General features: G+C 47.2%; 1 protein-coding gene across 1 annotated transcript in view; it reads right to left on the bottom strand.

Annotated features, from left to right (window-relative positions):
- The window catches only part of cd247 (CD247 molecule), a 75,618-nt gene extending 54,784 nt beyond the window's left edge, over positions 1–20,834 (bottom strand). The window contains exon 1 of the mRNA XM_002936232.4: positions 20,014–20,834. Coding sequence (XP_002936278.1) covers positions 20,014–20,071 — 58 coding nt within the window. The 5' untranslated portion in view covers positions 20,072–20,834. The remainder of the gene's footprint in view (positions 1–20,013) is intronic.
- Positions 20,835–27,883: the final 7,049 nt, after the last annotated feature.

The raw sequence follows: 27,883 nt of genomic DNA, 5'->3' as shown, positions 1-27,883 counted from the left end.
TGATATATTTCGGAAATCTGTACAACCTGTAAAAATTCCTGTTTTGGGTCTTTTAGTTAATATTAATAATAAAACGACACGATATGGAGCGGAATAACAAAGCCTTGGGCTGCGCGTCCCTATGACAAGCCACTCAGTCACCCAGGGAACTCCATTTTCCCTTCTGACCTGATGGACTCTTCGTTTAATTAATACGGGGAGATAAAATAACCCGGATTGGCGTGTTCGTTAATGTTGCGCGAGTCGGGGTCAGCCCTGCGAGTGAATGGGGGAACCAGCGCATTGTTACCGGCGTCACCTCTCACCCCCAGAAGCTCCTTTATATGCAGAACACACGGGGCCCCAGCTGCTCTCCCCGCGCTACATGGTTCCTTCTGCCCAATCTCCCAGCGCATCTCAATTCATTGATATTCATTGGGAGAGGGTAACCTTACGCCACGAGGGGAGGCAGGGAGGTCACCCCCTAAACCTGCCTTCTGGCTTGTCTCTCCAGCTAAAAAGCCTCTGTGCCTTAACCCTTTCAGTAGCAGTTTCAGCAAGGACAGCAGCTCTACATCTAGGAATGTGATAGGGACCTTAGATTGTAAGCTCACTGGAGCAGGGACTGATGGGAATGGGATAGGGACCTTAGATTGTAAGCTCACTGGGGCAGGGGCTGATGGAAATGTGATAGGGAAGCTCAGGGGCAGGACTGATGGGAATGTGATAGGGACTTAGATTGTAGCTCACTGGGGCAGGGACTGATGGGAATGTGATAGGGACCTTAATTGTAAGCTCACTGGGGCAGGGAACTGATGGGAATGTGATAGGACCTTAGATTGTAAGCTCACTGGGGCAGGGACTGATGGGAATGTGATAGGGACCTTAGATTGTAAGCTCACTGGGGCAGGGACTAATGGGAATGTGATAGGGACCTTAGATTGTAAGCTCACTGGGCAGGACTGATTGGGAATGTGATTGGGACCTTAGATTTGTAAGCTCACTGGGGCAGGGACTGATGGAAATGTGATAGGACCTTAGATTGTAAGCTCACTGGGGCAGGGACTGATGGGAATGTGATAGGGACCTTAGATTGTAAGCTCACTGGGCAGGACTGATGGAATGATCAGGGACCTTAATTGTAAGACTGGGGCAGGGACCTGATGGGAATGGATAGGACCTTAGATTGTAAGCTCACTGGGGCGGAGGGATGATTGGGAGATTGTAAGCTCACTGGGGCAGGGGCTGATGGGAATGGGATAGGGACCTTAGATTGTAAGCTCACTGGGGCAGGGGCTGATGGGAATGGGATAGGGACCTTAGATTGTAAGCTCACTGGGGCAGGGACTGATGTACAATTGCTGAATATTTCAATAAAGAATAATAACACTGCATTTTCCTGGAAACCCCCATAAACAGATTCCTGACAATCACTGCGCTTTACTGAGCAACAAGCCTCAAACAAAACATCTCTCTGCCAATGGAAAACCTTCGTTTGACTCAGCGAGCGCCATGTTGCTCAGTGCCGGGGAGGCTGATAAACAAAGAGTGAGTAATCCCTGAGTATAACAACAGGGGAATATTACTCAGAAGTGGCTTTCATACCCCCCCCCCCAAAGCCAATGCAAGGAGTGTGATTAATAACAGGGGGGGATTTGCTGTGTCAACAACACTGGGGGCCCCACTCGACTCACACTTTCCGCTGTGTTGCACAAACGGTTAATTGGGAGATTTCAGAGCAAAATGACAGCGAATAAGAGAGAGAGTTGAAGCCACTTGTGGGGGGAACAGGGGGTGGACAAGTGGGGAGTATTCCTGCATCAGGGTGGGAGGGGCCTGGAATGGAGGCGGGGCTGCTGATGGTACAATGAGCAGAATGGTGTCGGGGTCAGCAGTGTATGTGCCAATACCTTTACTCTGTGTTGTACACCTGGTTGTGCCCATTTGTGTATGAGTATTAGCTCTCACCCGAGACCAGTCCTGTCCAAATTCTGTGGTAACAGGGCTCGGAAGAATATGGCGGCCCAGGTAGCGTTTTGCCTTTGCCAGAAGCAAAGGAGCCTGGGCGGATAAAAGTAATAGGAAAAATCTGTTTCATAGAGATAATATGGGATTTGGGCTACAAAGTTCCCACTTCCAACCCCCATATGAACTGTGTCTTTATTAGAGATAATAAGGTTTATACCTTCCCTATAGCTGGGGGGGGGGGAGAGAGAAACTTCCAGCAACATTAATGTAATGAAAGGGCTGTGAAAAGAAATGATCAATGTCTGACTGATTCAGCTCTGAATAAAGGAATATTCGCTGGTATTTTGCCTAAAGAAAGGAGCCAAAGGGCAACATGGGGGATCAATCAATGACACTTTACTGACTGCGAAATCAAGATTTATCCATCAGCCCCGAATGTCACATAAACAGGAGATGGGGGCAAAAAGTAAATTAATTTCACCTGCACCAATGGGCGGAACGGAGAAGAGGAAAGAGTGAACTGAAGGAGACAAAGCAACGTTCTGCCTTCTATAGTAACAGGGTTCTACAGAGCAATTGTAATCACTTTGCACCCTGCTTGGAGCCATATTAATTGTGCTTAGTACAGGGTATCTCTCTGTACAGGCTATGAGCAAACTTAGGGGGCTGTTCCTGCTGAATTGTGCTTAGTACAGGGGAATCCCTATGTGCCATAGTTTTATGGTATCTCTCTGTACAGGCTATGGGCAAACTTAGGGGGCTGTTCCTGCTGAATTGTGCTTAGTACAGGGGAATCCCTATCTGCCATAGTTTTATGGTATCTCTCTGTACAGGCTATGAGCAAACTTAGGGGGCTGTTCCTGCTCAATTGTGCTTAGTACAGGGGAATCCCTATGTGCCATAGTTTTATGGTATCTCTCTGTACAGGCTATGGGCAAACTTAGGGGGCTGTTCCTGCTGAATTGTGCTTAGTACAGGGGAATCCCTATGTGCCATAGTTTTATGGGATCTCTCTGTACAGGCTATGAGAAAACTTAGGGGGCTGTTCCTGCTGAATTGTGCTTAGTACAGGGGAATCCCTATGTGCCATAGTTTTATGGTATCTCTCTGTACAGGCTATGAGAAAACTTAGGGGGCTGTTCCTGCTGAATTGTGCTTAGTACAGGGGAATCCCTATGTGCCATAGTTTTATGGTATCTCTCTGTACAGGCTATAAGCAAACTTTAGGGGGCTGTTCCTGCTGAATTGTGCTTAGTACAGGGGAATCCCTATGCTGCCATAGTTTTATGGTATCTCTCTGTACAGGCTATGAGCAAACTTAGGGGGCTGTTCCTGCTGAATTGTGCTTAGTACAGGGGAATCCCTATGTGCCATAGTTTTATGGTATCTCTCTGTACAGGCTATGAGCAAACTTAGGGGGCTGTTCCTGCTCAATTGTGCTTAGTACAGGGGAATCCCTATGTGCCATAGTTTTATGGTATCTCTCTGTACAGGCTATGAGCAAAACTTAGGGGGCTGTTTCCTGCTGATTGTGCTTAGTACAGGGGAATCCCTATGTGCCATAGTTTTATGGTATCTCTCTGTACAGGCTATGAGAAAACTTAGGGGCTGTTCCTGCCTGAATTGTGCTTAGTACAGGGGAATCCCTATGTGCCATAGTTTTATGGTATCTCTCTGTACAGGCTATAAGCAAACTTAGGGGGCTTGTTCCTGCTGAATTGTGCCTAGTACAGGGGAATCCCTATGCTGCCATAGTTTTATGGTATCTCTCTGTACAGGCTATGAGCAAACTTAGGGGCTGTTCCTGCTGAATTGTGCTTAGTACAGGGGAATCCCTATGTGCCATAGTTTTATGGTATCTCTCTGTACAGGCTATGAGCAAACTTAGGGGGCTGTTCCTGCTGAATTGTGCTTAGTACAGGGAATCCCTATGTGCCATATTTTTTTATGTATCTCTCTGTACAGGCTATGGGCAAACTTAGGGGGCTGTTCCTGCTGAATTTGTGCTTAGTACAGGGAATCCCTATGTGCCATAGTTTTATGGTATCTCTCTGTACAGGCTATGGGCAAACTTAGGGGGCTGTTCCTGCTGAATTGTGCTTAGTACAGGGGAATCCCTATGTGCCATAGTTTTATGGTATCTCTCTGTACAGGCTATGAGCAAACTTAGGGGGCTGTTCCTGCTGAATTGGGCTTAGTACAGGGGAATCCCTATGCTGCTGAGCTCGCAGTTTGTGGCACATACAGGAGCTGACAATTGTAAATGAAAACAAGACGTGAGTTCTATGCTGAAACCACAAGTGAGTTGTAGCTGTAAAGCTTCCTGAGTAACATCAGCGTCACTGTATCTTCCCTCCTGTAACTCTGCCTTTCCCTTTCCCTTACCTCCCATGCTGGATAGCCAAGCTAGAATTGCAGTAATACAGACCCTTACAACCCCTTTAACTCCTGACACAAACTATACAGTCTGCCGCCATCTAAACCTTCTGGTGATTTCCACTGGGTAACAGACCCATTCCGGAGAGAGAGAGAGAGAGAGAGAGAGAGAGAAAGAAAGAAAGAAAGAAAGAAAGAAAGAAAGAAAGAAAGAAAGAAAGAAAGAAAGAAAGAAAGAAAGAAAGAAAGAAAGGGAGAGAGAAAGAGAGAAAAAGAAAAAGAAAGAAAGAAAGAAAGAAAGAAAGAAAGGGAGAGAGAAAGAAAGGGAGAGAAGGTGCAAAGAGAGAGAGAGAGAGAGAGAAAAAGAAAAAGAAAGAAAGAAAGAAAGAAAGAAAGGGAGAGAGAAAGAAAGGGAGAGAGAAAGAGAGAGAGAGAGAGAGAGAGAGAGAGAGAAAGAAAGAAAGAAAGAAAGAAAGAAAGAAAGAAAGAAAGAAAGAAAGAAAGAAAGAAAGAAAGAAAGAAAGAAAGAGAAGGTGCAAAGAGAGAGAGAGAGAGAAAAAGAAAGAAAGAAAGAGAAGGTGCAAAGAGAGAGAGAGAGAGAAAAAGAAAGAAAGAAAGAGAAGGTGCAGAGAGAGAGAGAGAGAGAAAAAGAAAGAAAGAAAGAAAGAAAGAAAGAGAAGGTGCAAAGAGAGAGAAAGAGAGAAGGAACATGATTGGCTGTCTCACAGCAGAGAATTTTGCAAAGGGTTCTGGACCCTCCCCCATCAGCAATCAGACAATTAAAAGCACCAAATCCACTATTTTGGGATCCGGCTGAACCCAGAATCCTTTATGAAAAATTTGGCCGAATACCGAACTAAATCCAAATCCTAATTTGCATATGCTTATGAGGCCATGGAAGGGTTAAAGTGACCCCCCGCACTGCCCACTGCCCTGTGTGACAAAAAGTCACATGATTTCCCAAACAGAATCCTGGATACGGTGATTCCCTATTAAAAAGCAAACTGGAGCCGGGCCCCTGTGTATGTGGGGGTGCTGTTTGACACCCCATAAGGGCACCTGTGCCAGGAAGCCATTACACTTACTGGGGGCCTGAGCAGCACCACTGGGGTTTGGCTGCAAATGGTGATAATCTGCCCTCAGTATCAAACTACTTCCTGGTTACTATGGCAACTGAGCCTGATACTAAATATACTAAATTACAGATACTAAAGGGATCATGGGAAATCTTCCTGTTCACTGTGCCCCGTGCTCGGGCGAGAGAAAGTGAGGGGTCGGGGGTGATAAACAGAAAGGGAATAGTAACAACACAAACAGTATATGGGGATACGGGGGAGAGAAAGTGAGGGGTCGGGGTTAAGATAAACAGAGAGGGAATAGTAACAACACAAACAGTATATGGGGATACGGGGGAGAGAAAGTGAGGGGTCGGGGGTGATAAACAGAGAGGGAATAGTAACAACAAAACAGTATATGGGGGATACGGGGGAGAGGAAAAGTGAAGGGTTCGGGGGTGATAAAACAGAGAGGGAATAGTAACAACACAAACAGTTATATGGGGATAACGGGGGAGAGAAAGTGAGGGGTCGGGGTTAAGATTAAAACAGAGAGGGAATAGTAACAACAACAAACAGTAAATGGGGATACCCGGGGGGAGAGAAAAGTGGAGGGGTCGGGGGTGATAAACCAGAAAGGGAATAGTAACAACACAAACAGTAAGTGGGGATACGGGGGAGAGAAAGTGAGGGGTCGGGGTTTAAGATAAACAGAGAGGGAAATAGTAACAACACAAACAGTATATGGGGATACGGGGGAGAGAAAGTGAGGGGTCGGGGGGGATAAACAGAAAGGGATAGTAACAACACAAACAGTATATGGGGATACGGGGGAGAGAAAGTGAGGGTCGGGGAGAATAAACAGAGAGGGAATAGTAACAACACAAACGTATATGGGGATACGGGGGAGAGGAAAGTGAGGGGTCGGGGAGATAAACAGAGAGGAATAGTAACAACACAAACAGTATATGGGGATACGGGGGAGAGAAAGTGAGGGGTCGGGGGGGATAAACAGAAAGGGAATAGTAACAACACAAACAGTATATGGGGATACGGGGGGAGAGAAGTGAGGGGTGGGGGTGATAAACAGAAAGGGAAATAGTAACAACACAAACAGTATATGGGGATACGGGGGAGAGAAAGTGAGGGGTCGGGGGTGATAAACAGAGAGGGAATAGTAACAACACAAACAGTATATGGGGATACGGGGGAGAGAAAGTGAGGGGTCGGGGGGGATAAACAGAAAGGAATAGTAACAACACAAAAGTATATGGGGATACGGGGGAGAGAAAGTGAGGGGTGGGGGTGATAAACAGAAAGGGAAATAGTAACAACACAAACAGTATATGGGGATACGGGGGAGAGAAAGTGAGGGGTCGGGGGTGATAAACAGAAAGGGAATAGTAACAACACAAACAGTATATGGGGATACGGGGGGAGAGAAAGTGAGGGGTGGGGGTGATAAACAGAGAGGGAATAAGTAAACACACAAACAGTATATGGGGATACGGGGGAGAGAAAGTGAGGGGTCGGGGGAGATAAACAGAAAGGGAATAGTAACAACACAAACAGTATATGGGGATACGGGGGAGAGAAAGTGAGGGGTCGGGGGTGATAAACAGAGAGGGAATAGTAACAACACAAACAGTATATGGGGATACGGGGGGAGAGAAAGTGAGGGGTCGGGGGGATAAACAGAAAGGAATAGTAAACAACACAAACAGTATATGGGGATACGGGGGAGAGAAAGTGGAGGGGTCGGGGGTGATAAACAGAGAGGGAATAGTAACAACACAAACAGTATATGGGGATACGGGGGAGAGGAAAGTGAGGGGTCGGGGGTGATAAACAGAGAGGGAATAGTAACAACAAAACAGTATATGGGGATACGGGGGAGAGAAAGTGAGGGGTCGGGGGAGATAAACAGAAAGGGAATAGTAACAACACAAACAGTATATGGGGATACGGGGGGAGAGAAAGTGAGGGGTCGGGGGGATAAACAGAAAGGGAATCAGTAACAACACAAACAGTATATGGGGATACGGGGAGAGAAAGTGAGGGGTTCGGGGGAGATAAACAGAGAGGGAATAGTAAACAACACAAACAGTATATGGGGATACGGGGGAGAGAAAGTGAGGGTCGGGGGGGATAAACAGAAAGGGAATAGTAACAACACAAACAGTATATGGGATACGGGGGAGAGAAAGTGGAGGGGTCGGGGAGATAAACAGAAAGGGAATAGTAACAACACAAACAGTATATGGGGATACGGGGAGAGAAAGTGAGGGGTCGGGGGAGATAAACAGAAAGGGAATAGTAACAACACAAACAGTATATGGGGATACGGGGAGAGAAAGTGAGGGGTCGGGGAGATAAACAGAAAGGAATAGTAACAACACAAACAGTATATGGGGATACGGGGGAGAGAAAGTGAGGGGTCGGGGGGAGAATTAAACAGAGAGGGAATAGTAACAACACAAAACAGTATATGGGAATACGGGGGAGAGGAAAGTGAGGGGTCGGGGTGATAAACAGAAAGGGAATAGTAAACAACACAAACAGTATATGGGGATACGGGGGAGAGAAAGTGAGGGGTCGGGGGGGATAAACAGAAAGGGAATAGTAACAACACAAACAGTATATGGGGATACGGGGGAGAGAAAGTGAGGGGTCGGGGGGGATAAACAGAAAGGGAATAGTAACAACACAAACAGTATATGGGGATACGGGGGAGAGAAAGTGAGGGGTCGGGGGTGATAAACAGAAAGGGAATAGTAACAACACAAACAGTATATGGGGATACGGGAGAGAAAGTGAGGGGTCGGGGAGATAAACAGAAAGGGAATAGTAACAACACAAACAGTATATGGGGATACGGGGGAGAGAAAGTGAGGGGTCGGGGGAGATAAACAGAAAGGGAATAGTAACAACACAAACAGTATATGGGGATACGGGGGAGAGAAAGTGAGGGGTCGGGGGAGATAAACAGAAAGGGAATAGTAACAACACAAACAGTATATGGGGATACGGGGGAGAGAAAGTGAGGGGTCGGGGGGGATAAACAGAAAGGGAATAGTAACAACACAAACAGTATATGGGGATACGGGGGAGAGAAAGTGAGGGGTCGGGGGTGATAAACAGAAAGGGAATAGTAACAACACAAACAGTATATGGGGATACGGGGGGGAGAAAGTGAGGGGTCGGGGGAGATAAAAAGAAAGGGAATAGTAACAACACAAACAGTATATGGGGATACGGGGGGAGAAAGTGAGGGGTCGGGGGAGATAAACAGAGAGGGAATAGTAACAACACAAACAGTATATGGGGATACGGGGGAGAGAAAGTGAGGGGTCGGGGGGGATAAACAGAAAGGGAATAGTAACAACACAAACAGTATATGGGGATACGGGGGGGAGAAAGTGAGGGGTCGGGGGAGATAAAAGAAAGGGAATAGTAACAACACAAACAGTATATGGGGATACGGGGGAGAGAAGTGAGGGGTCGGGGGTGATAAACAGAAAGGGAATAGTAACAACACAAACAGTATATGGGGATACGGGGGGGAGAAAGTGAGGGGTCGGGGGTGATAAACAGAAAGGGAATAGTTACAACACAAACAGTATATGGGGATACGGGGGAGAGAAAGTGAGGGGTCGGGGGGGATAAACAGAAAGGGAATAGTAACAACACAAACAGTATATGGGGATACGGGGGAGAGAAAGTGAGGGGTCGGGGGGGATAAACAGAAAGGGAATAGTAACAACACAAACAGTATATGGGGATACGGGGGGAGAGAAAGTGAGGGGTCGGGGGAGATAAAAAGAAAGGGAATAGTAACAACACAAACAGTATATGGGGATACGGGGGGAGAAAGTGAGGGGTCGGGGGAGATAAACAGAGAGGGAATAGTAACAACACAAACAGTATATGGGGATACGGGGGAGAGAAAGTGAGGGGTCGGGGGGGATAAACAGAAAGGGAATAGTAACAACACAAACAGTATATGGGGATACGGGGGGAGAGAAAGTGAGGGGTCGGGGGGGATAAACAGAGAGGGAATAGTAACAACACAAACAGTATATGGGGATACGGGGGAGAGAAAGTGAGGGGTCGGGGGAGATAAACAGAGAGGGAATAGTAACAACACAAACAGTATATGGGGATACGGGGGGGAGAAAGTGAGGGGTCGGGGGAGATAAACAGAAAGGGAATAGTAACAACACAAACAGTATATGGGGATACGGGGGAGAGAAAGTGAGGGGTCGGGGGGGATAAACAGAAAGGGAATAGTAACAACACAAACAGTATATGGGGATACGGGGGGGAGGGATTGGGAATAGGGGGTTGGGGAGCAGAGACACAAGGGCACAATATGGTATCCCTTAGGGCCCGACATAGAAGCCCCCCTGTCTTCTGTCCCCTCCCCCCCCTTATAAATTCTGACAGACAGAGTAGGTAGGAGGTTCCTGGGGTGCCTATGCTCCTCCCACTGCCCCCCCACCTTATAAATTCTGACAGACAGAGAAGGTAGGAGGTTCCTGGGGTGCCTATGCTCCTCCCACTGCCCCCCCACCTTATAAATTCTGACAGACAGAGAAGGTAGGAGGTTCCTGGGGTGCCTATGCTCCTCCCACTGCCCCCCCACCTTATAAATTCTGACAGACTGGTAAGGTAGGAGGTTCCTGGGGTGCCTTTGCTCCTCCCACTGCCCCCCCTGCTTATACACAGTGCTGGCCACGCCAACAGGGAGGGGCACATATCTCTGCTCCCCATTCAGAGTTGCACCTATGGGTGCTGGGGGCCCAACGCTTGTATTGTAAATAAGCCCTAAAATCAGAAATACAGAAAGAGAAGGAAGAGGCAGAAGGTGGGAGAGTAAAAGCTGAACAGAAGGAGGGAAATACCACTAAGAAGTAAAAAGGGGGGGAGAAACAGAAGCAGAAAAGCATTTTTACAAAATAACCAGTAAATGTTTTCCTTCCTGCCCGGTGGTCGAGGTGTGATAGAATGTTCCGGCCAAAGGCGGTCTCTCTCTCACTGTCTCTCTGTCTCTCTCGCTGTCTCTTGCTTAACGTGACTCGTCCACCCCTGTACACTAATAAAGATAAACTGCCCCCTGCCCAGTTGCCCCCCCCCCCAGGAACCAAACAGAAAGTTCAGGGGGGGGATTTACTTCCCTATCCAGTTACAAGCGCAGAGTATTTCTCTGAGTATTGCCCTATATTTCTGTAATAATGTGGCCCTGTCTCTTCTCTCTCTCTCTTAACGCAACAGTCAAGCTCTGCTTTACGGCTATCTATATCTATGGCCTCCCCAAGTGACATCTGATTGGTGCTTGAGAATTAAGGGAAAACTGAACTTCTTTGTGATCTGGACATTGACCCACCGGTCGAATAGTCCAATTGGCTTGATTTGGCCCAGCCGTAAGGGAGTGACTATATTATTCCCCTAGAGAAATTCTATATGCACAAAGCCTTGCATTTAGGCCCCGCCCACAGGGGGCGCAACAAGCAAGGGGCAGTTATATGCACTTAGCCCCCCTGCCTCTGGCTCTGTAAATGCATCAGAACTAAAATATACAACTCTGGCTTCCTGCAAGGAAACGCTCTCATATCTCATATCTACCCATCTCTGCCAGCAGTGGCCTGGTATAAATATATATATCTCTCTCACACACACAGGGGGTGATAGCAGAGTGTTTAAATGCTAAAGTTATACAGGGAACTCTGAGTATCACTCATGTATTATAAGGGATAATGTACCCCCCACTGTAAATGATAAGGATATTAGCAGTCACTGAGGGGTTCTGTGCCCATATAAAGGCACAAGGCTGCAGGCTGAGTTATACAGGGAACTCTGAGTATCACTCATGTATTATAAGGGAAAATGTACCCCCCACTGTAAATGATAAGGATATTAGCAGTCACTGAGGGGTTCTGTGCCCATATAAAGGCACAAGGCTGCAGGCTGAGTTATACAGGGAACTCTGAGTATCACTCATGTATTATAAGGGATAATGTACCCCCTACTGTAAATGATAAGGATATTAGCAGTCACTGAGGGGTTCTGTGCCCCCCATATAAAGGCACAAGGCTGCAGGCTGAGTTATACAGGGAACTCTGAGTATCACTCATGTATTATAAGGGAAAATGTACCCCCCACTGTAAATGATAAGGATATTAGCAGTCACTGAGGGGTTCTGTGCCCCCCATATAAAGGCACAAGGCTGCAGGCTGAGTTATACAGGGAACTCTGAGTATCACTCATGTATTATAAGGGATAATGTACCCCCTACTGTAAATGATAAGGATATTAGCAGTCACTGAGGGGTTCTGTGCCCATATAAAGGCACAAGGCTGCAGGCTGAGTTATACAGGGAACTCTGAGTATCACTCATGTATTATAAGGGATAATGTACCCCCTACTGTAAATGATAAGGATATTAGCAGTCACTGAGGGGTTCTGTGCCCCCCATATAAAGGCACAAGGCTGCAGGCTGAGTTATACAGGGAACTCTGAGTATCACTCATGTATTATAAGGGATAATGTACCCCCTACTGTAAATGATAAGGATATTAGCAGTCACTGAGGGGTTCTGTGCCCCCCATATAAAGGCACAAGGCTGCAGGCTGAGTTATACAGGGAACTCTGAGTATCACTCATGTATTATAAGGGATACTGTACCCCCTACTGTAAATGATAAGGATATTAGCAGTCACTGAGGGGTTCTGTGCCCATATAAAGGCACAAGGCTGCAGGCTGAGTTATACAGGGAACTCTGAGTATCACTCATGTATTATAAGGGATAATGTACCCCCTACTGTAAATGATAAGGATATTAGCAGTCACTGAGGGGTTCTGTGCCCCCCATATAAAGGCACAAGGCTGCAGGCTGAGTTATACAGGGAACTCTGAGTATCACTCATGTATTATAAGCGATAATGTACCCCCTACTGTAAATGATAAGGATATTAGCAGTCACTGAGGGGTTCTGTGCCCCCCATATAAAGGCACAAGGCTGCAGGCTGAGTTATACAGGGAACTCTGAGTATCACTCATGTATTATAAGCGATAATGTACCCCCTACTGTAAATGATAAGGATATTACCAGTCACTGAGGGGTTCTGTGCCCATATAAAGGCACAAGGCTGCAGGCTGAGTTATACAGGGAACTCTGAGTATCACTCATGTATTATAAGGGATACTGTACCCCCTACTGTAAATGATAAGGATATTAGAAGCCACTGAGGGGTTATGTGAATATATAAAGGCACCAGAAGTCATTCTAATTCAGAGTATTGCTCAGGTCCCACTGCCTGTTACCTCCTGCCCTACATGCTGGTGTATTTGCCTTGGTGACTGTATAATTGCCCCCCCTCCCCGCAGCCCCAAGATGCTGGCACAGGGCCAAACCTACACACTTCCCATGATTCAATTCAGATTTCCCATGATGCAATGCATTTATGGCGCTACTTTACTAGACAAAACTCTATATTTTGGCTTTACTGATGGATCAGACATGATTTCAGGCCTCAGACTCATTTCCTGGGGGGAATAAAAACGTCCCATTCGGAGCCACCAATCTCTTTGATGGGGCAGTTTTACAGGGGGACCGGCCGGAACCTCTGTACCTGCAACAACGAGCGCCGAGCGGCCCCCGGAGATTTACTGCCATTTTATTGCCCAAAATAAACCTGTGTGAGTCGCACAGACTGGGAGAGAGATATTGGGAGAATTCCAGAAATCCCTGTAGCAGTTACAGAAGGAACATCTGTGTAGAACAGACAGACAATTCCATAGACATTTCTACTCTATTATTATCATCCTTTATTTTCTGTATCACCAACTGATTGGGCATCACTGTACATCATTCCTGGGCTGTAATTAGCTCCAGCACCACCTAATTAGCCCCCTATCCCATTCCCATCAGTCCCTGCCCCAGTGAGCTTACAATCTAAGGTCCCTATCCCATTCCCATTAGTCCCTGCCCCAGTGAGCTTACAATCTAAGGTCCCTATCACATTCCCATCAGTCCCTGCCCCAGTGAGCTTACAATCTAAGGTCCCTATCCCATTCCCATTAGTCCCTGCCCCAGTGAGCTTACAATCTAAGGTCCCTATCCCATTCCCATCAGTCCCTGCCCCAGTGAGCTTACAATCTAAGGTCCCTATCCCATTCCCATCAGTCCCTGCCCCAGTGAGCTTACAATCTAAGGTCCCTATCACATTCCCATCAGTCCCTGCCCCAGTGAGCTTACAATCTAAGGTCCCTATCACATTCCCATCAGTCCCTGCCCCAGTGAGCTTACAATCTAAGGTCCCTATCCCATTCCCATCAGCCCCTGCCCCAGTGAGCTTACAATCTAAGGTCCCTATCACATTCCCATCAGTCCCTGCCCCAGTGAGCTTACAATCTAAGGTCCCTATCCCATTCCCATCAGTCCCTGCCCCAGTGAGCTTACAATCTAAGGTCCCTATCACATTCCCATCAGCCCTGCCCCAGTGAGCTTACAATCTAAGGTCCCTATCACATTCCCATCAGCCCCTGCCCCAGTGAGCTTACAATCTAAGGTCCCTATAACATTCCCATCAGCCCCTGCCCCAGTGAGCTTACAATCTAAGGTCCCTATCACATTCCCATCAGTCCCTGCCCCAGTGAGCTTACAATCTAAGGTCCCTATCACATTCCCATCAGCCCCTGCCCCAGTGAGCTTACAATCTAAGGTCCCTATCCCATTCCCATCAGTCCCTGCCCCAGTGAGCTTACAATCTAAGGTCCCTATCACATTCCCATCAGCCCCTGCCCCAGTGAGCTTACAATCTAAGGTCCCTATCACATTCCCATCAGCCCCTGCCCCAGTGAGCTTACAATCTAAGGTCCCTATCCCATTCCCATCAGTCCCTGCCCCAGTGAGCTTACAATCTAAGGCCCCTATCCATTCCCATCAGCCCCTGCCCCAGTGAGCTTACAATCTAAGGTCCCTATCCCATTCCCATCAGTCCCTGCCCCAGTGAGCTTACAATCTAAGGTCCCTATCCCATTCCCATCAGTCCCTGCCCCAGTGAGCTTACAATCTAAGGTCCCTATCACATTCCCATCAGCCCCTGCCCCAGTGAGCTTACAATCTAAGGTCCCTATCACATTCCCATCAGCCCCTGCCCCAGTGAGCTTACAATCTAAGGTCCCTATCCCATTCCCATCAGCCCCTGCCCCAGTGAGCTTACAATCTAAGGACCCTATCCCATTCCCATCAGTCCCTGCCCCAGTGAGCTTACAATCTAAGGTCCCTATCCCATTCCCATCAGCCCCTGCCCCAGTGAGCTTACAATCTAAGGACCCTATCCCATTCCCATCAGTCCCTGCCCCAGTGAGCTTACAATCTAAGGCCCCTATCCCATTCCCATCAGTCCCTGCCCCAGTGAGCTTACAATCTAAGGTCCCTATCAAATTCCCATCAGCCCCTGCCCCAGTGATCTTACAATCTAAGGTCCCTATCCCATTCCCATCAGCCCCTGCCCCAGTGAGCTTACAATCTAAGGTCTCTATCCCATTCCCATCAGTCCCTGCCCCAGTGAGCTTACAATCTAAGGTCCCTATCACATTCCCATCAGTCCCTGCCCCAGTGAGCTTACAATCTAAGGTCCCTATCCCATTCCCATCAGTCCCTGCCCCAGTGAGCTTACAATCTAAGGCCCCTATCCCATTCCCATCAGCCCCTGCCCCAGTGAGCTTACAATCTAAGGCCCCTATCACATTCCCATCAGTCCCTGCCCCAGTGTAGCCCAATTGTCTCTGGAGTGAGTTTCATGAACAGTAAGAATATTACATACACTTGCCCGTGATTTAGCGAATAATATATACTTGTTTATTACTTGAACCCACAGATCCTGTCACAAACACCCCAATGGCTAGGGGGCACCAACCCCAAACTCTGTATTGAAAGGATTTCGCCCCCTTTGGTGCCACCAAATGAATTTCCTAATCCCACAGTCTGATTTATATGTCGCATTGCTGCGTTTGATGCAATAAGCACTAAATATACTTTCCCTTTACTCTGGGTCGGCCCTGCCCTATTTATCATCCTGTCTATCCCCCAACGTGCCGGCCGAGCGCGGGGCAAGCGGAACTGTTTATGGTAACAGAATGTGAGCCGAGTGGGAATCCCTTGGTGCAAAGTGCTTATAAATCTAATATCCAAGCTTGGTTATTATTGGGTATTACTGCTGCACTTGCGGAAATGCCTGCGAGTGCTGAGTATGGCGGCGGCGCAGACAGTTCTACGTACATGATGTATTGTTCGCTGGGAAGTCTCTGGCCCTAAGGGTTTAGCCATAGATATGTATATGGCGGTATGATTGCTGGGTGCTCTGGGCTTATTGGCCGAACCCTTATATTGGCTGCTTGATTCCCGGTGTAGGCTGCAGATCTCTATACATGCAAATTACAGTGGAACCTTAATAGACTATGTTATAGAATGGCATATTCTTAGCAACTTTTCAATTGGTCTTCATTTTTTTTTATACTTTTAGAATTATTTGACTCTTTTCAGCTTTCAAATGGGGGTCACTGACCCCGGCAGCCAAACCCTATTGCTCTGTGAGGCTCCAGTTTTATTGTTATTGTTACTTTTTATTCCTTATCTTTCTATGTATGGCCTCCACTATTGATATTCCGGTTTCTCTTTCAAATTACTGACTGGTTGCTAGGTTAAATTGGACCCTAGCAACCAGATAGCTGCTGAAATTCCAAACTGGAGAGCTGCTCAACTAAATCATTCAAAAACAATGAAGACCAATTGCAAATAGCGCTCTCTACATTACATTTACAGTTTAATAAACATCAAAAAGGCCAATCCTAATCTAAAGGCCCCCATAAACAGGCCGATTGTAGCTGCAGATATGGGTCCCTTGGACAGATTCGGCAGCTTATCGGCCCGTGTATGGGCAGAACCGAGTGGCCTGGCCGACCGATATCTGGCCTGAAATTGGCCGGATGTCGATCGGCCAGGTTAGAAAATCCAGTCAGATCGGGGACCGCATCGGCTCGTTGATGCGGTCCCCGAACCGACTACCCCATGGCCGCAAAACAGCATCTTTTTCTAATTGTCGCCCTGATTTTCGGATTGGATTCGATTTTTTTAGCTGTTTGGACGCATAGTAAATCTCGAAAAAGTATTTTAGTGCTAAAAAAATCTGAATCAGAAAAAAAAAATCCGACAGTTAGTAAATGGCCCCCTGAGAGTATACGTTGAATATAATAAGATTGTTCTGAATGGAATCAGAACAAAAGATTTTCGCCCACTCTCATTCCTATGTATATAAATAAACAGGAATGAATAGGAAGCTCCAATCTTCCATTTTGATAAATCCACTCCTTAATTTTACATGGGGGGCTTTTATTCTGCCCTTTATTTGCAGCACGTTCATCTGGCAATATTCTCTGCACCATATCTCTCACCTCCGTATGTTATAATGCAGCCCCAGGCACCGCCACATAGTAACTGCCCGTAGATGTATTACAGGTATGGGATCTGTTATCCAGAATGCTTAGGGCCTGGGATTTTCCAGATACACTTCTAAAAATCCCATAGGAATGAATAGAACGTGGGTGAGTTTTTATGTATTAAGCTCTAAACTTTCATTTGGATAAATCTGCCCCTAAGTCTACTAAAAAATCAAATAAACATTAAATAAACCCAATAGGGCTGTTCTGCCCCAATAAGGGGTAATTATATCTTAGTTGGGATCAAGTACAGGTACTGTTTTATTATTACAGAGAAAAGGGAATCATTTAACCATTAAATAAACCCAATAGGGCTGTTCTGCCCCAATAAGGGGTAATTATATCTTAGTTGGGATCAAGTACAGGTACTGTTTTATTATTACAGAGAAAAGGGAATCATTTAACCATTAAATAAACCCAATAGGGCTGTTCTGCCCCAATAAGGGGTAATTATATCTTAGTTGGGATCAAGTACAGGTACTGTTTTATTATTACAGAGAAAAGGGAATCATTTAACCATTAAATAAACCCAATAGGGCTGTTCTGCCCCAATAAGGGGTAATTATATCTTAGTTGGGATCAAGTACAGGTACTGTTTTATTATTACAGAGAAAAGGGAATCATTTAACCATTAAATAAACCCAATAGGACTGTTCTGCCCCAATAAGGGGTAATTATATCTTAGTTGGGATCAAGTACAGGTACTGTTTTATTATTACAGAGAAAAGGGAATAATTTAACCATTAAATAAACCCAATAGGGCTGTTCTGCCCCCAATAAGGGGTAATTATATCTTAGTTGGGATCAAGTACAGGTACTGTTTTATTATTACAGAGAAAAGGGAATCATTTAACCATGAAATAAACCCAATAGAGCTGTTCTGCCCCCAATAAGGGGTAATTATATCTTAGTTGGGATCAAGTACAGGTACTGTTTTATTATTACAGAGAAAGACGAAATAATTTTTAAAAATTACATTGTTTAAAATGGAGTCTATGAGAGATGGCCTTCCCGTAATTCAGAAAATTTCTGGATAACAGGATTCCAGATAACAGATCCCATACCTGTATCTCAATAGCACTAAATTCCATCAGAGCCAAAAGCCGGTGCTGGGTTGGAACTTTCCGCCTCGGCAGATGTAAATAATTCATCGAGGAATGAAAATGCCGATGACGTTTGGACTAAAGACACTCAGTAGGAGAAAATATATATTTTTAACAAAAATGTATAGATACAATAAAACAAAACTCCGCCTGTTTTGACCCAGAACATGGGGGTTTAAAGATTAAATAAACACATAGGCCTATTCTGAAATCTCTGTTCTGCTGGCAAAGACCCCCGGCGGGGAACCAGACCGGTGTTGGGTTTTGTCTATTTGTGCCTCCGTTCTACTCGGTTACCCAGCACCGTATTATTGTTACTTTATTATTATTTATTCTTCGCCCCTCGCACTTGGCATTACTCAATATTTATTATTTATACAGAGCAATGTCTTTCTGTGTTTGATTTCCTACAGTCAATGGCTCCCATAGCGGATACCCGGGAAAAACCCAAACAGAAAACTTCTATGTGCCCTCCCAAAGCGACTGCCCGGAACCCGTAATCCTTGGAGACGCCACTCCCTTGTCCAGATCTGAAATAAAGACTAATCCCCATTTGGAATAGAGTGCTGGTACCTTCCTTTAGCAGAGGGAGCCCTCCTGCTCCTGACCTCTTGGCCCCTGTCCCATTGGAGATGGAACCAGTTAACCTGCCATTATAGGGTGTTTTATGGATCACTCAGAGGTGCATTTGGCACCCAAACACTACTATTTATACCCTAGGTACACATTAATGTACATGGAGCCATGGAGGCCCCTCTTTCTGGTTGACTAACACACAAACTCTCTATTCCTAGCAGCCACTAAGGTAAATGACTTGGGTTTTATTGAGACCCCCCCACCCTAATATTTCAACAGACAGCAGACAATGTGTAACCAACGTTTTCAAGATGGCAGTTCAGTAGCGATGAGGCTGTTTGATATTTGAGGTTTTTTTCTGGGTCACAACAAAATGACCCAAATCCCGGTCTATGTTATATTTTTGTGATTGGGCCCAAGACTAAGATTGACTTTATTATCCTAGGCTCAAAAAAGCCATTAAATCAAATTGATTTGGGTGGGAAAGGGGCTCTATGAGTCACGGACTGCGCATAATATCATTTCACGGCCCATTGCGTAGAACCCCAATGTCCCCTGCGCCCTGATACTGTGCATCTAATCAAACATCAGAATTAACACGGAAGTCTATTTATTGTCATGATTCAACTATATAGCAATTAGCCAAGAACAAATCCCAGCTCTGCCCATATAGAAGGCCAAATAACTAGGCATAACTAGGCCTCGGATCTCACAACTGGTAGTTCCTACACATCGGAGGAACTCTCCGGACCTGACACCCTGTGGGGCCTACATACAAGATACACGCCTCTTCCATAAATAACAATAAAGTTATGAAGTCTTCTTTAATTACTGTACTACTCAACATCAAGTGAAGAACAATAGGACAATGCTAGAGGTGTATATAGGAATCACTAATGGTGCCGCCTGTGTACCCTACCAGCCCAGGCAAATGCCATAAAATATAAACGCATTACATTCTATGATCCCAGAATGCCAGTCCCATCTGTCCCTTCGTGGCCCAGCAGTCTGGACCCTCTGTGTGTTGAGCTTGGGCTTTATTCCCTATTCATACTGTGCTCTTTCCTACAATGCACAAGTCTAATGACGCCATTATGGATCTAGAAGGGCAAGAAAGCCAAGAATACTTCCCATTTGCCATCCCTATAAAGTCAGGAATTCCGACTGATGACGACGGGTTGCCATCAACGAGTTATCAGGGTCTTTAAATGACTTTAACCCAAGAATATGGTTCCGCCATCCTGTCGACTGACTTTTACTAAGAAAAACAAAGGTTGAAATAAAAAGGTTTGGCCAAAATATAACGTTCCTTCTAGCAGAGGATCAGCCGCACATAGAGATGAGTACCGAGAGACTCCATGGTCATTTATATGAATGTTGACCCCCAAAGTAACTCCTGGTAGGACGTTAACCATCATTTTCTAATGGACTACACAAATGGACCACAACCTTACCTGCAGATAAGACTTGGCTGTTCAGGAATGTGGATAAGGCAATCCATCTGGACTTCATGGTGGGCCTGGATGAGGCAAGGACACCGTCCCAATGTTCCTGTTCTACTGAGGAGCCTCTCGCCTTCCAACCTGCGGAGCTCTGCTGCTTGAGTGCACAGGAAACGGCACATCTAGAGTGGCTTGTGTTTGGTGCGGCACTCTCGCACACTCTCGCACACACACACGAGAGACCACACTCTCAACCTATTCTGTTTCATCTTTTTCCTTTCTCGTCTGCTTGTTTTTGATAAGAGCTTCACTGCTCGCTCAGAGCCTGTAAAAGCCACAGAAGTGTGTTTGTATATTTGTACCCACTTTCAGCAATTTTTATACAACAGGGTGTGTATGTTACACTCACAGATCCTAATCCCCATTTCCTTGTAGGACTCAAATGAAATTATTCAAATGAAAAGACTTCATGTAGAGCAAACAAGAAATGTAACCCCTCGGTGGAAACAAACCGTGAGAACAAAATCATTTTGAAGTCTTTAGAACCAGATATGTGGTTGAGTTATGTGTTTTACCTGCGTCATTTTGTGCTGGATTATGGGTTACTGCAGGCAACAAGTCTCCTCAACACTCCCTTAGAGATACAGGTACCCCTTATCCGGAAACCCTTTAACCTATACTTATACCTGTTTTGGTAGCATTCTCAAATCCATTTGGGATCCAATATTTGTTATTTCCTTTTTAGTTCTGAATAAGTTCATAATAACCTAATCACTCTGCTATAGTTCCAGGGGTACCCAGGGTACAAATAAGCACTCACCCCAAATCCCCCCCTAACTGGCCTTCAGGCTGGGCCCCCTTAGCCCATAACAAGGTTACAGATATATAGAAACATTGGGGTAACAGTCACCCTGCTATAGTTCCAGGGGTACCCAGGGCACAAATAAGCACTCACCCCAAATCCCCCCCTAACTGGCCTTCAGGCTGGGCCCCCTTAGCCCATAACAAGGTTACAGATATATAGAAACATTGGGGTAACAGTCACCCCGCTATAGTTCCAGGGGTACCCAGGGCACAAATAAGCACTCACCCCAAATCCCCCCCTAACTGGCCTTCAGGCTGGGCCCCCTTAGCCCATAACAAGGTTACAGATATATAGAAACCTTGGGGTAACAGTCACCCCGCTATAGTTCCAGGGGTACCCAGGGCACAAATAAGCACTCACCCCAAATCCCCCCCTAACTGGCCTTCAGGCTGGGCCCCCTTAGCCCATAACAAGGTTACAGATATATAGAAACATTGGGGTAACAGTCACCCCGCTATAGTTCCAGGGGTACCCAGGGCACAAATAAGCACTCACCCCAAATCTCCCCCTAACTGGCCTTCAGGCTGGGCCCCCTTAGCCCATAACAAGGTTACAGATATATAGAAACATTGGGGTAACAGTCACCCCGCTATAGTTCCAGGGGTACCCAGGGCACAAATAAGCACTCACCCCAAATCCCCCCCCTAACTGGCCTTCAGGCTGGGCCCCCTTAGCCCATTACAAGGTTACAGATATATAGAAACATTGGGGTAACAGTCACCCCCGCTATAGTTCCAGGGGTACCCAGGGCACAAATAAGCACTCACCCCAAATCCCCCCCTAACTGGCCTTCAGGCTGGGCCCCCTTAGCCCATAACAAGGTTACAGATATATAGAAACATTGGGGTAACAGTCACCCCGCTATAGTTCCAGGGGTACCCAGGGCACAAATAAGCACCCCCCCAAATCCCCCCGTAACTGGCCTTCAGGCTGGGCCCCCTTAGCCCATAACAAGGTTACAGATATATAGAAACATTGGGGTAACAGTCACCCCGCTATAGTTCCAGGGGTACCCAGGGCACAAATAAGCACCCCCCCAAATCCCCCCTAACTGGCCTTCAGGCTGGGCCCCCTTAGCCCATAACAAGGTTACAGATATATAGAAACATTGGGGTAACAGTCACCCCGCTATAGTTCCAGGGGTACCCAGGGCACAAATAAGCACTCACCCCAAATCCCCCCCTAACTGGCCTTCAGGCTGGGCCCCCTTAGCCCATAACAAGGTTACATAGAATAACCCAGAATATACTATATAAAATAGTACCCAGGATACAGTACAGGTAACACTTGGGAGACCCCAGCCCATCACATAGAACAGAAGACAGTAATTAACACAAATAATCACACTCTGCTCGTTATCACTAATTGGCTTTGTACAGTTTATTTTATTTGCTTCGTTGGAAGTTGGTTTGATATCAGCTTAACCGATCATTTTTCATGTTTCTTTCTGGGTTATATTGATGTTGATACGGCCAATCAGTTTTCCTGTTTCTCTGCGGTTAGTTTAATATACAATCATATAGATTGTAAGCTCTACGGGGCAGGGACCTCCATCCTCTTGTGTCTTTGCTTCTTAACTAGTAGTGCTTTATAAATAAAGATATACATACATACACATATATACTATATTTATAGTGATGTTGTACTTTGGAGCAAAAATAATATATTTTATATTTTTATTTAGATTTTAATACACAATACCATGATATCTTGTAACTTATATCCTTATGAAGCTTAGTGATGTCATCAGTTATAATCGGAGCTTGGTGATGTCATTTTTGGTGATGTCACATGACTCACTAAAACTTTAATGAAAAATAAAGTCACAATAATCACATCTAAATTCTTGGCCTTTGGTCATGAAACTACTCAGTGACTTATAATATCCCTATATGTTACAATAGGGGGTACTTTATTCACTATATATTATAAGGAACTCCTCGGGGGCTTATAATATCCCTATATGTTACAATAGGGGGCACTTTATTCACTATATATTATAAGGAACTCCTCGGGGGCTTATAATATCCCTATATGTTACAATAGGGGGCACTTTATTCACTATATATTATAAGGAACTCCTCGGGGGCTTATAATATCCCTATATGTTACAATAGGGGCACTTTATTCACTATATATTATAAGGAACTCCTCGGGGACTTATAATATCCCTATATGTTACAATAGGGGGCACTTTATTCACTATATATTATAAGGAACCCCTCGGGGGCTTATAATATCCCTATATGATACAATAGGGGGCACTTTATTCACTATATATTATAAGGAACTCCTCGGGGGCTTATAATATCCCTATATGTTACAATAGGGGGCACTTTATTCACTATATATTATAAGGAACTCCTCGGGGGCTTATAATATCCCTATATGATACAATAGGGGGCACTTTATTCACTATATATTATAAGGAACTCCTCGGGGGCTTATGATATCCCTATATGATACAATAGGGGGCACTTTATTCACTATATATTATAAGGAACCCTCGGGGGCTTATGATATCCCTATATGTTACAATAGGGGGCACTTTATTCACTATATATTATAAGGAACTCCTCGGGGGCTTATAATATCCCTATATGTTACAATAGGGGTACTTTATTCACTATATATTATAAGGAACTCCTCGGGGGCTTATAATATCCCTATATGTTACAATAGGGGGCACTTTATTCACTATATATTATAAGGAACTCCTCGGGGGCTTATAATATCCCTATATGTTACAAGGGGGGGCACTTTATTCACTATATATTATAAGGAACTCCTCGGGGGCTTATAATATCCCTATATGTTACAATAGGGGGTACTTTATTCACTATATATTATAAGGAACTCCTCGGGGCTTATAATATCCCTATATGTTACAATAGGGGGCACTTTATTCACTATATATTATAAGGAACTCCTCGGGGGCTTATAATATCCCTATATGTTACAATAGGGGGTACTTATTCACTATATATTATAAGGAACTCCTCGGGGGCTTATAATATCCCTATATGTTACAAGGGGGGGCACTTTATTCACTATATATTATAAGGAACCCCTCGGGGACTTATAATATCCCTATATGTTACAATAGGGGGCACTTTATTCACTATATATTATAAGGAACTCCTCGGGGGCTTATAATATCCCTATATGTTACAATAGGGGGTACTTTATTCACTATATAAACTAAAACCAATGACATCATCTTCCAATCATATGTTGCCGCTATTTTCCATGTCACATAAATGAGTTTCCTGGGGTCAAGCCCCATTATTCCCCCCAATTACAGCACCTTTTCTCCTCTCTGAATGGTTTTGGTGGGATGGGAATGGAGGCAGATGGAGTCCTATTGTGTGTGGGCCAGTAATGCGTCCCCCCGCCGGCCCATTCTCATGGGGGAATGATGTTGGGTGACACACAGAAGGGGGCCAGGGATATCTTTTTCCAATGGAATAACAGAAGGTGTTTAACGTATGTGAAAATCTGACCTTTTTTCAAAGGTCGCAGGCGGGGGGCACTAGGGGGGCCACTACAGTAAAAATGATGCTTGGTCCCAGTGTTATTAATACAGAAAATAGATACAAATATAGGAAGGTTGGTATTTTTTCTCAGAAAAGTTGGCACCGTACGGGCAGGTGAGGGTTAACTACTCCCAACTAGACTTGGTGCAATTGTTGCAAGTATAACGGTTGCTGGAAAAACACTACATTCCCAGCACCAGCGGCAGAGCCAGAAGGTTCCGGGCCCCACAGCAGTGTCATGTTAGGGCCCAGCTAGGCTTTGGGAAAAGGTTCAGTCTGTGCTTTCAGCCCTTCTGCCCCTCCTGTTCCTACTTATCATTTACTCTCTCCTCCTTTCCCTTATTCACTTGATTTCCTCGCGTTCCTTCATTCCCTCCCCGCTTCCCTCGCGTTCCTTCATTCCCTCCCCGCTTCCCTCGCGTTCCTTCATTCCCTCCCCGCTTCCCTCCTGTTCCTTCATTCCCTCCCCGCTTCCCTCGCGTTCCTTCATTCCCTCCCCTCTTCCCTCCTGTTCCTTCATTCCCTCCCCGCTTCCCTCGCGTTCCTTCATTCCCTCCCCGCCTCCCTCCTGTTCCTTCATTCCCTCCCCGCTTCCCTCGCGTTCCTTCATTCCCTCCCCTCTTCCCTCCTGTTCCTTCATTCCCTCCCCGCTTCCCTCGCGTTCCTTCATTCCCTCCCCGCCTCCCTCCTGTTCCTTCATTCCCTCCCCGCCTCCCTCCTGTTCCTTCATTCCCTCCCCGCTTCCCTCGCGTTCCTTCATTCCCTCCCCTCTTCCCTCGCGTTCCTTCATTCCCTCCCCGCTTCCCTCGCGTTCCTTCATTCCCTCCCCGCTTCCCTCGCGTTCCTTCATTCCCTCCCCGCTTCCCTCGCGTTCCTTCATTCCCTCCCCGCTTCCCTCGCATTCCTTCATTCCCTCCCCGCTTCCCTCGCGTCCTTCATTCCCTCCCGCTTCCCGCGTTCCTTCATTCCCCCTCCCCGCTTCCCCCTTCCCCGTTCCTTCATTCCCTCCCCGCTTCCCTCGCGTTCCTTCATTCCCTCCCCGCTTCCCTCGCGTTCCTTCATTCCCTCCCCGCTTTCCCTCGCGTTCCTTCATTCCCTCCCCGCTTCCCTCCCGTTCCTTTATTCCCTCCCCGCTTCCCTCGCGTTCTTTCATTCCCTCCCCGCTTCCCTCGCGTTCCTTCATTCCCTCCCCGCTTCCCTCGCGTTCCTTTATTCCCTCCCCTCTTCCCTCGCGTTCCTTTATTCCCTCCCCGCTTCCCTCGCGTTCCTTCATTCCCTCCCCGCTTCCCTCGCGTTCCTTCATTCCCTCCCCTCTTCCCTCGCGTTCCTTCATTCCCTCCCCTCTTCCCTCGCGTTCCTTCATTCCCTCCCCGCTTCCCTCGCGTTCCTTCATTCCCTCCCCGCTTCCCTCGCGTTCCTTCATTCCCTCCCCGCTTCCCTCGCGTTCCTTTATTCCCTCCCCTCTTCCCTCGCGTTCCTTTATTCCCTCCCCGCTTCCCTCGCGTTCCTTCATTCCCTCCCCGCTTCCCTCGCGTTCCTTCATTCCCTCCCCGCTTCCCTCGCGTTCCTTTATTCCCTCCCCTCTTCCCTCGTGTTCCTTCATTCCCTCCCCGCTTCCCTCCTGTTCCTTCATTCCCTCCCCGCTTCCCTCCTGTTCCTTCATTCCCTCCCCGCTTCCCTCCTGTTCCTTTATTCCCTCCCCTCTTCCCTCGCGTTCCTTCATTCCCTCCCCGCTTCCCTCGCGTTCCTTCATTCCCTCCCCGCTTCCCTCCTGTTCCTTCATTCCCTCCCCGCTTCCCTCCTGTTCCTTCATTCCCTCCCCGCTTCCCTCCTGTTCCTTTATTCCCTCCCCTCTTCCCTCGCGTTCCTTCATTCCCTCCCCGCTTCCCTCCTGTTCCTTCATTCCCTCCCCGCTTCCCTCCTGTTCCTTCATTCCCTCCCCTCTTCCCTCCTGTTCCTTCATTCCCTCCCCGCTTCCCTCCTGTTCCTTTATTCCCTCCCCTCTTCCCTCGCGTTCCTTCATTCCCTCCCCGCTTCCCTCCTGTTCCTTTATTCCCTCCCCTCTTCCCTCGCGTTCCTTCATTCCCTCCCCGCTTCCCTCGCGTTCCTTCATTCCCTCCCCGCTTCCCTCCTGTTCCTTCATTCCCTCCCCTCTTCCCTCGCGTTCCTTCATTCCCTCCCCGCTTCCCTTATGTTCCTTTATTCCCTCCCCGCTTCCCTCCTGTTCCTTCATTCCCTCCCCTCTTCCCTCGCGTTCCTTCATTCCCTCCCCGCTTCCCTTATGTTCCTTCATTCCCTCCCCGCTTCCCTCCTGTTCCTTCATTCCCTCCCCTCTTCCCTCCTGTTCCTTCATTCCCTCCCCGCTTCCCTCCTGTTCCTTTATTCCCTCCCCTCTTCCCTCGCGTTCCTTCATTCCCTCCCCGCTTCCCTCCTGTTCCTTCATTCCCTCCCCGCTTCCCTCCTGTTCCTTAATTCCCTCCCCGCTTCCCTCCTGTTCCTTCATTCCCTCCCCGCTTCCCTCGCGTTCCTTCATTCCCTCCCCGCTTCCCTCGCGTTCCTTTATTCCCTCCCCTCTTCCCTCGCGTTCCTTTATTCCCTCCCCGCTTCCCTCGCGTTCCTTCATTCCCTCCCCGCTTCCCTCGCGTTCCTTCATTCCCTCCCCGCTTCCCTCCTGTTCCTTCATTCCCTCCCCGCTTCCCTCCTGTTCCTTCATTCCCTCCCCGCTTCCCTCCTGTTCCTTCATTCCCTCCCCGCTTCCCTCCTGTTCCTTCATTCCCTCCCCGCTTCCCTCGCGTTCCTTCATTCCCTCCCCGCTTCCCTCCTGTTCCTTCATTCCCTCCCCGCTTCCCTCGTGTTCATTCATTCTGTCCCCGCTTCCCTCACGTTCCTTCATTCCCTCCCCGCTTCCCTCGCGTTCCTTCATTCCCTCCCCGCTTCCCTCGCGTTCCTTCATTCCCTCCCCGCTTCCTTCGTGTTCCTTCATTCCCTCCCCGCTTCCCTCGCGTTCCTTCATTCCCTCCCCGCTTCCCTCGCGTTCCTTCATTCCCTCCCCGCTTCCCTCCTGTTCCTTCATTCCCTCCCCGCTTCCCTCGCGTTCCTTCATTCCCTCCCCGCTTCCCTCGCGTTCCTTCATTCCCTCCCCGCTTCCCTCGCGTTCCTTCATTCCCTCCCCGCTTCCCTCGCGTTCCTTCATTCCCTCCCCGCTTCCCTCGCGTTCCTTCATTCCCTCCCCGCTTCCCTCGCGTTCCTTCATTCCCTCCCCGCTTCCCTCGCGTTCCTTCATTCCCTCCCCACTTCCCTCGCGTTCCTTCATTCCCTCCCCTCTTCCCTCGCGTTCCTTCATTCCCTCCCCGCTTCCCTCGCGTTCCTTCATTCCCTCCCCGCTTCCCTCGCGTTCCTTCATTCCCTCCCCGCTTCCCTCGCGTTCCTTCATTCCCTCCCCGCTTCCCTCGCGTTCCTTCCTTCATTCCCTCCCCGCTTC

Source organism: Xenopus tropicalis, chromosome 2 (genome assembly GCF_000004195.4).
Source record: "Xenopus tropicalis strain Nigerian chromosome 2, UCB_Xtro_10.0, whole genome shotgun sequence".
NCBI lineage: Eukaryota > Metazoa > Chordata > Amphibia > Anura > Pipidae > Xenopus > Xenopus tropicalis.
This window is presented reverse-complemented; position numbering and strand designations above follow the sequence as displayed.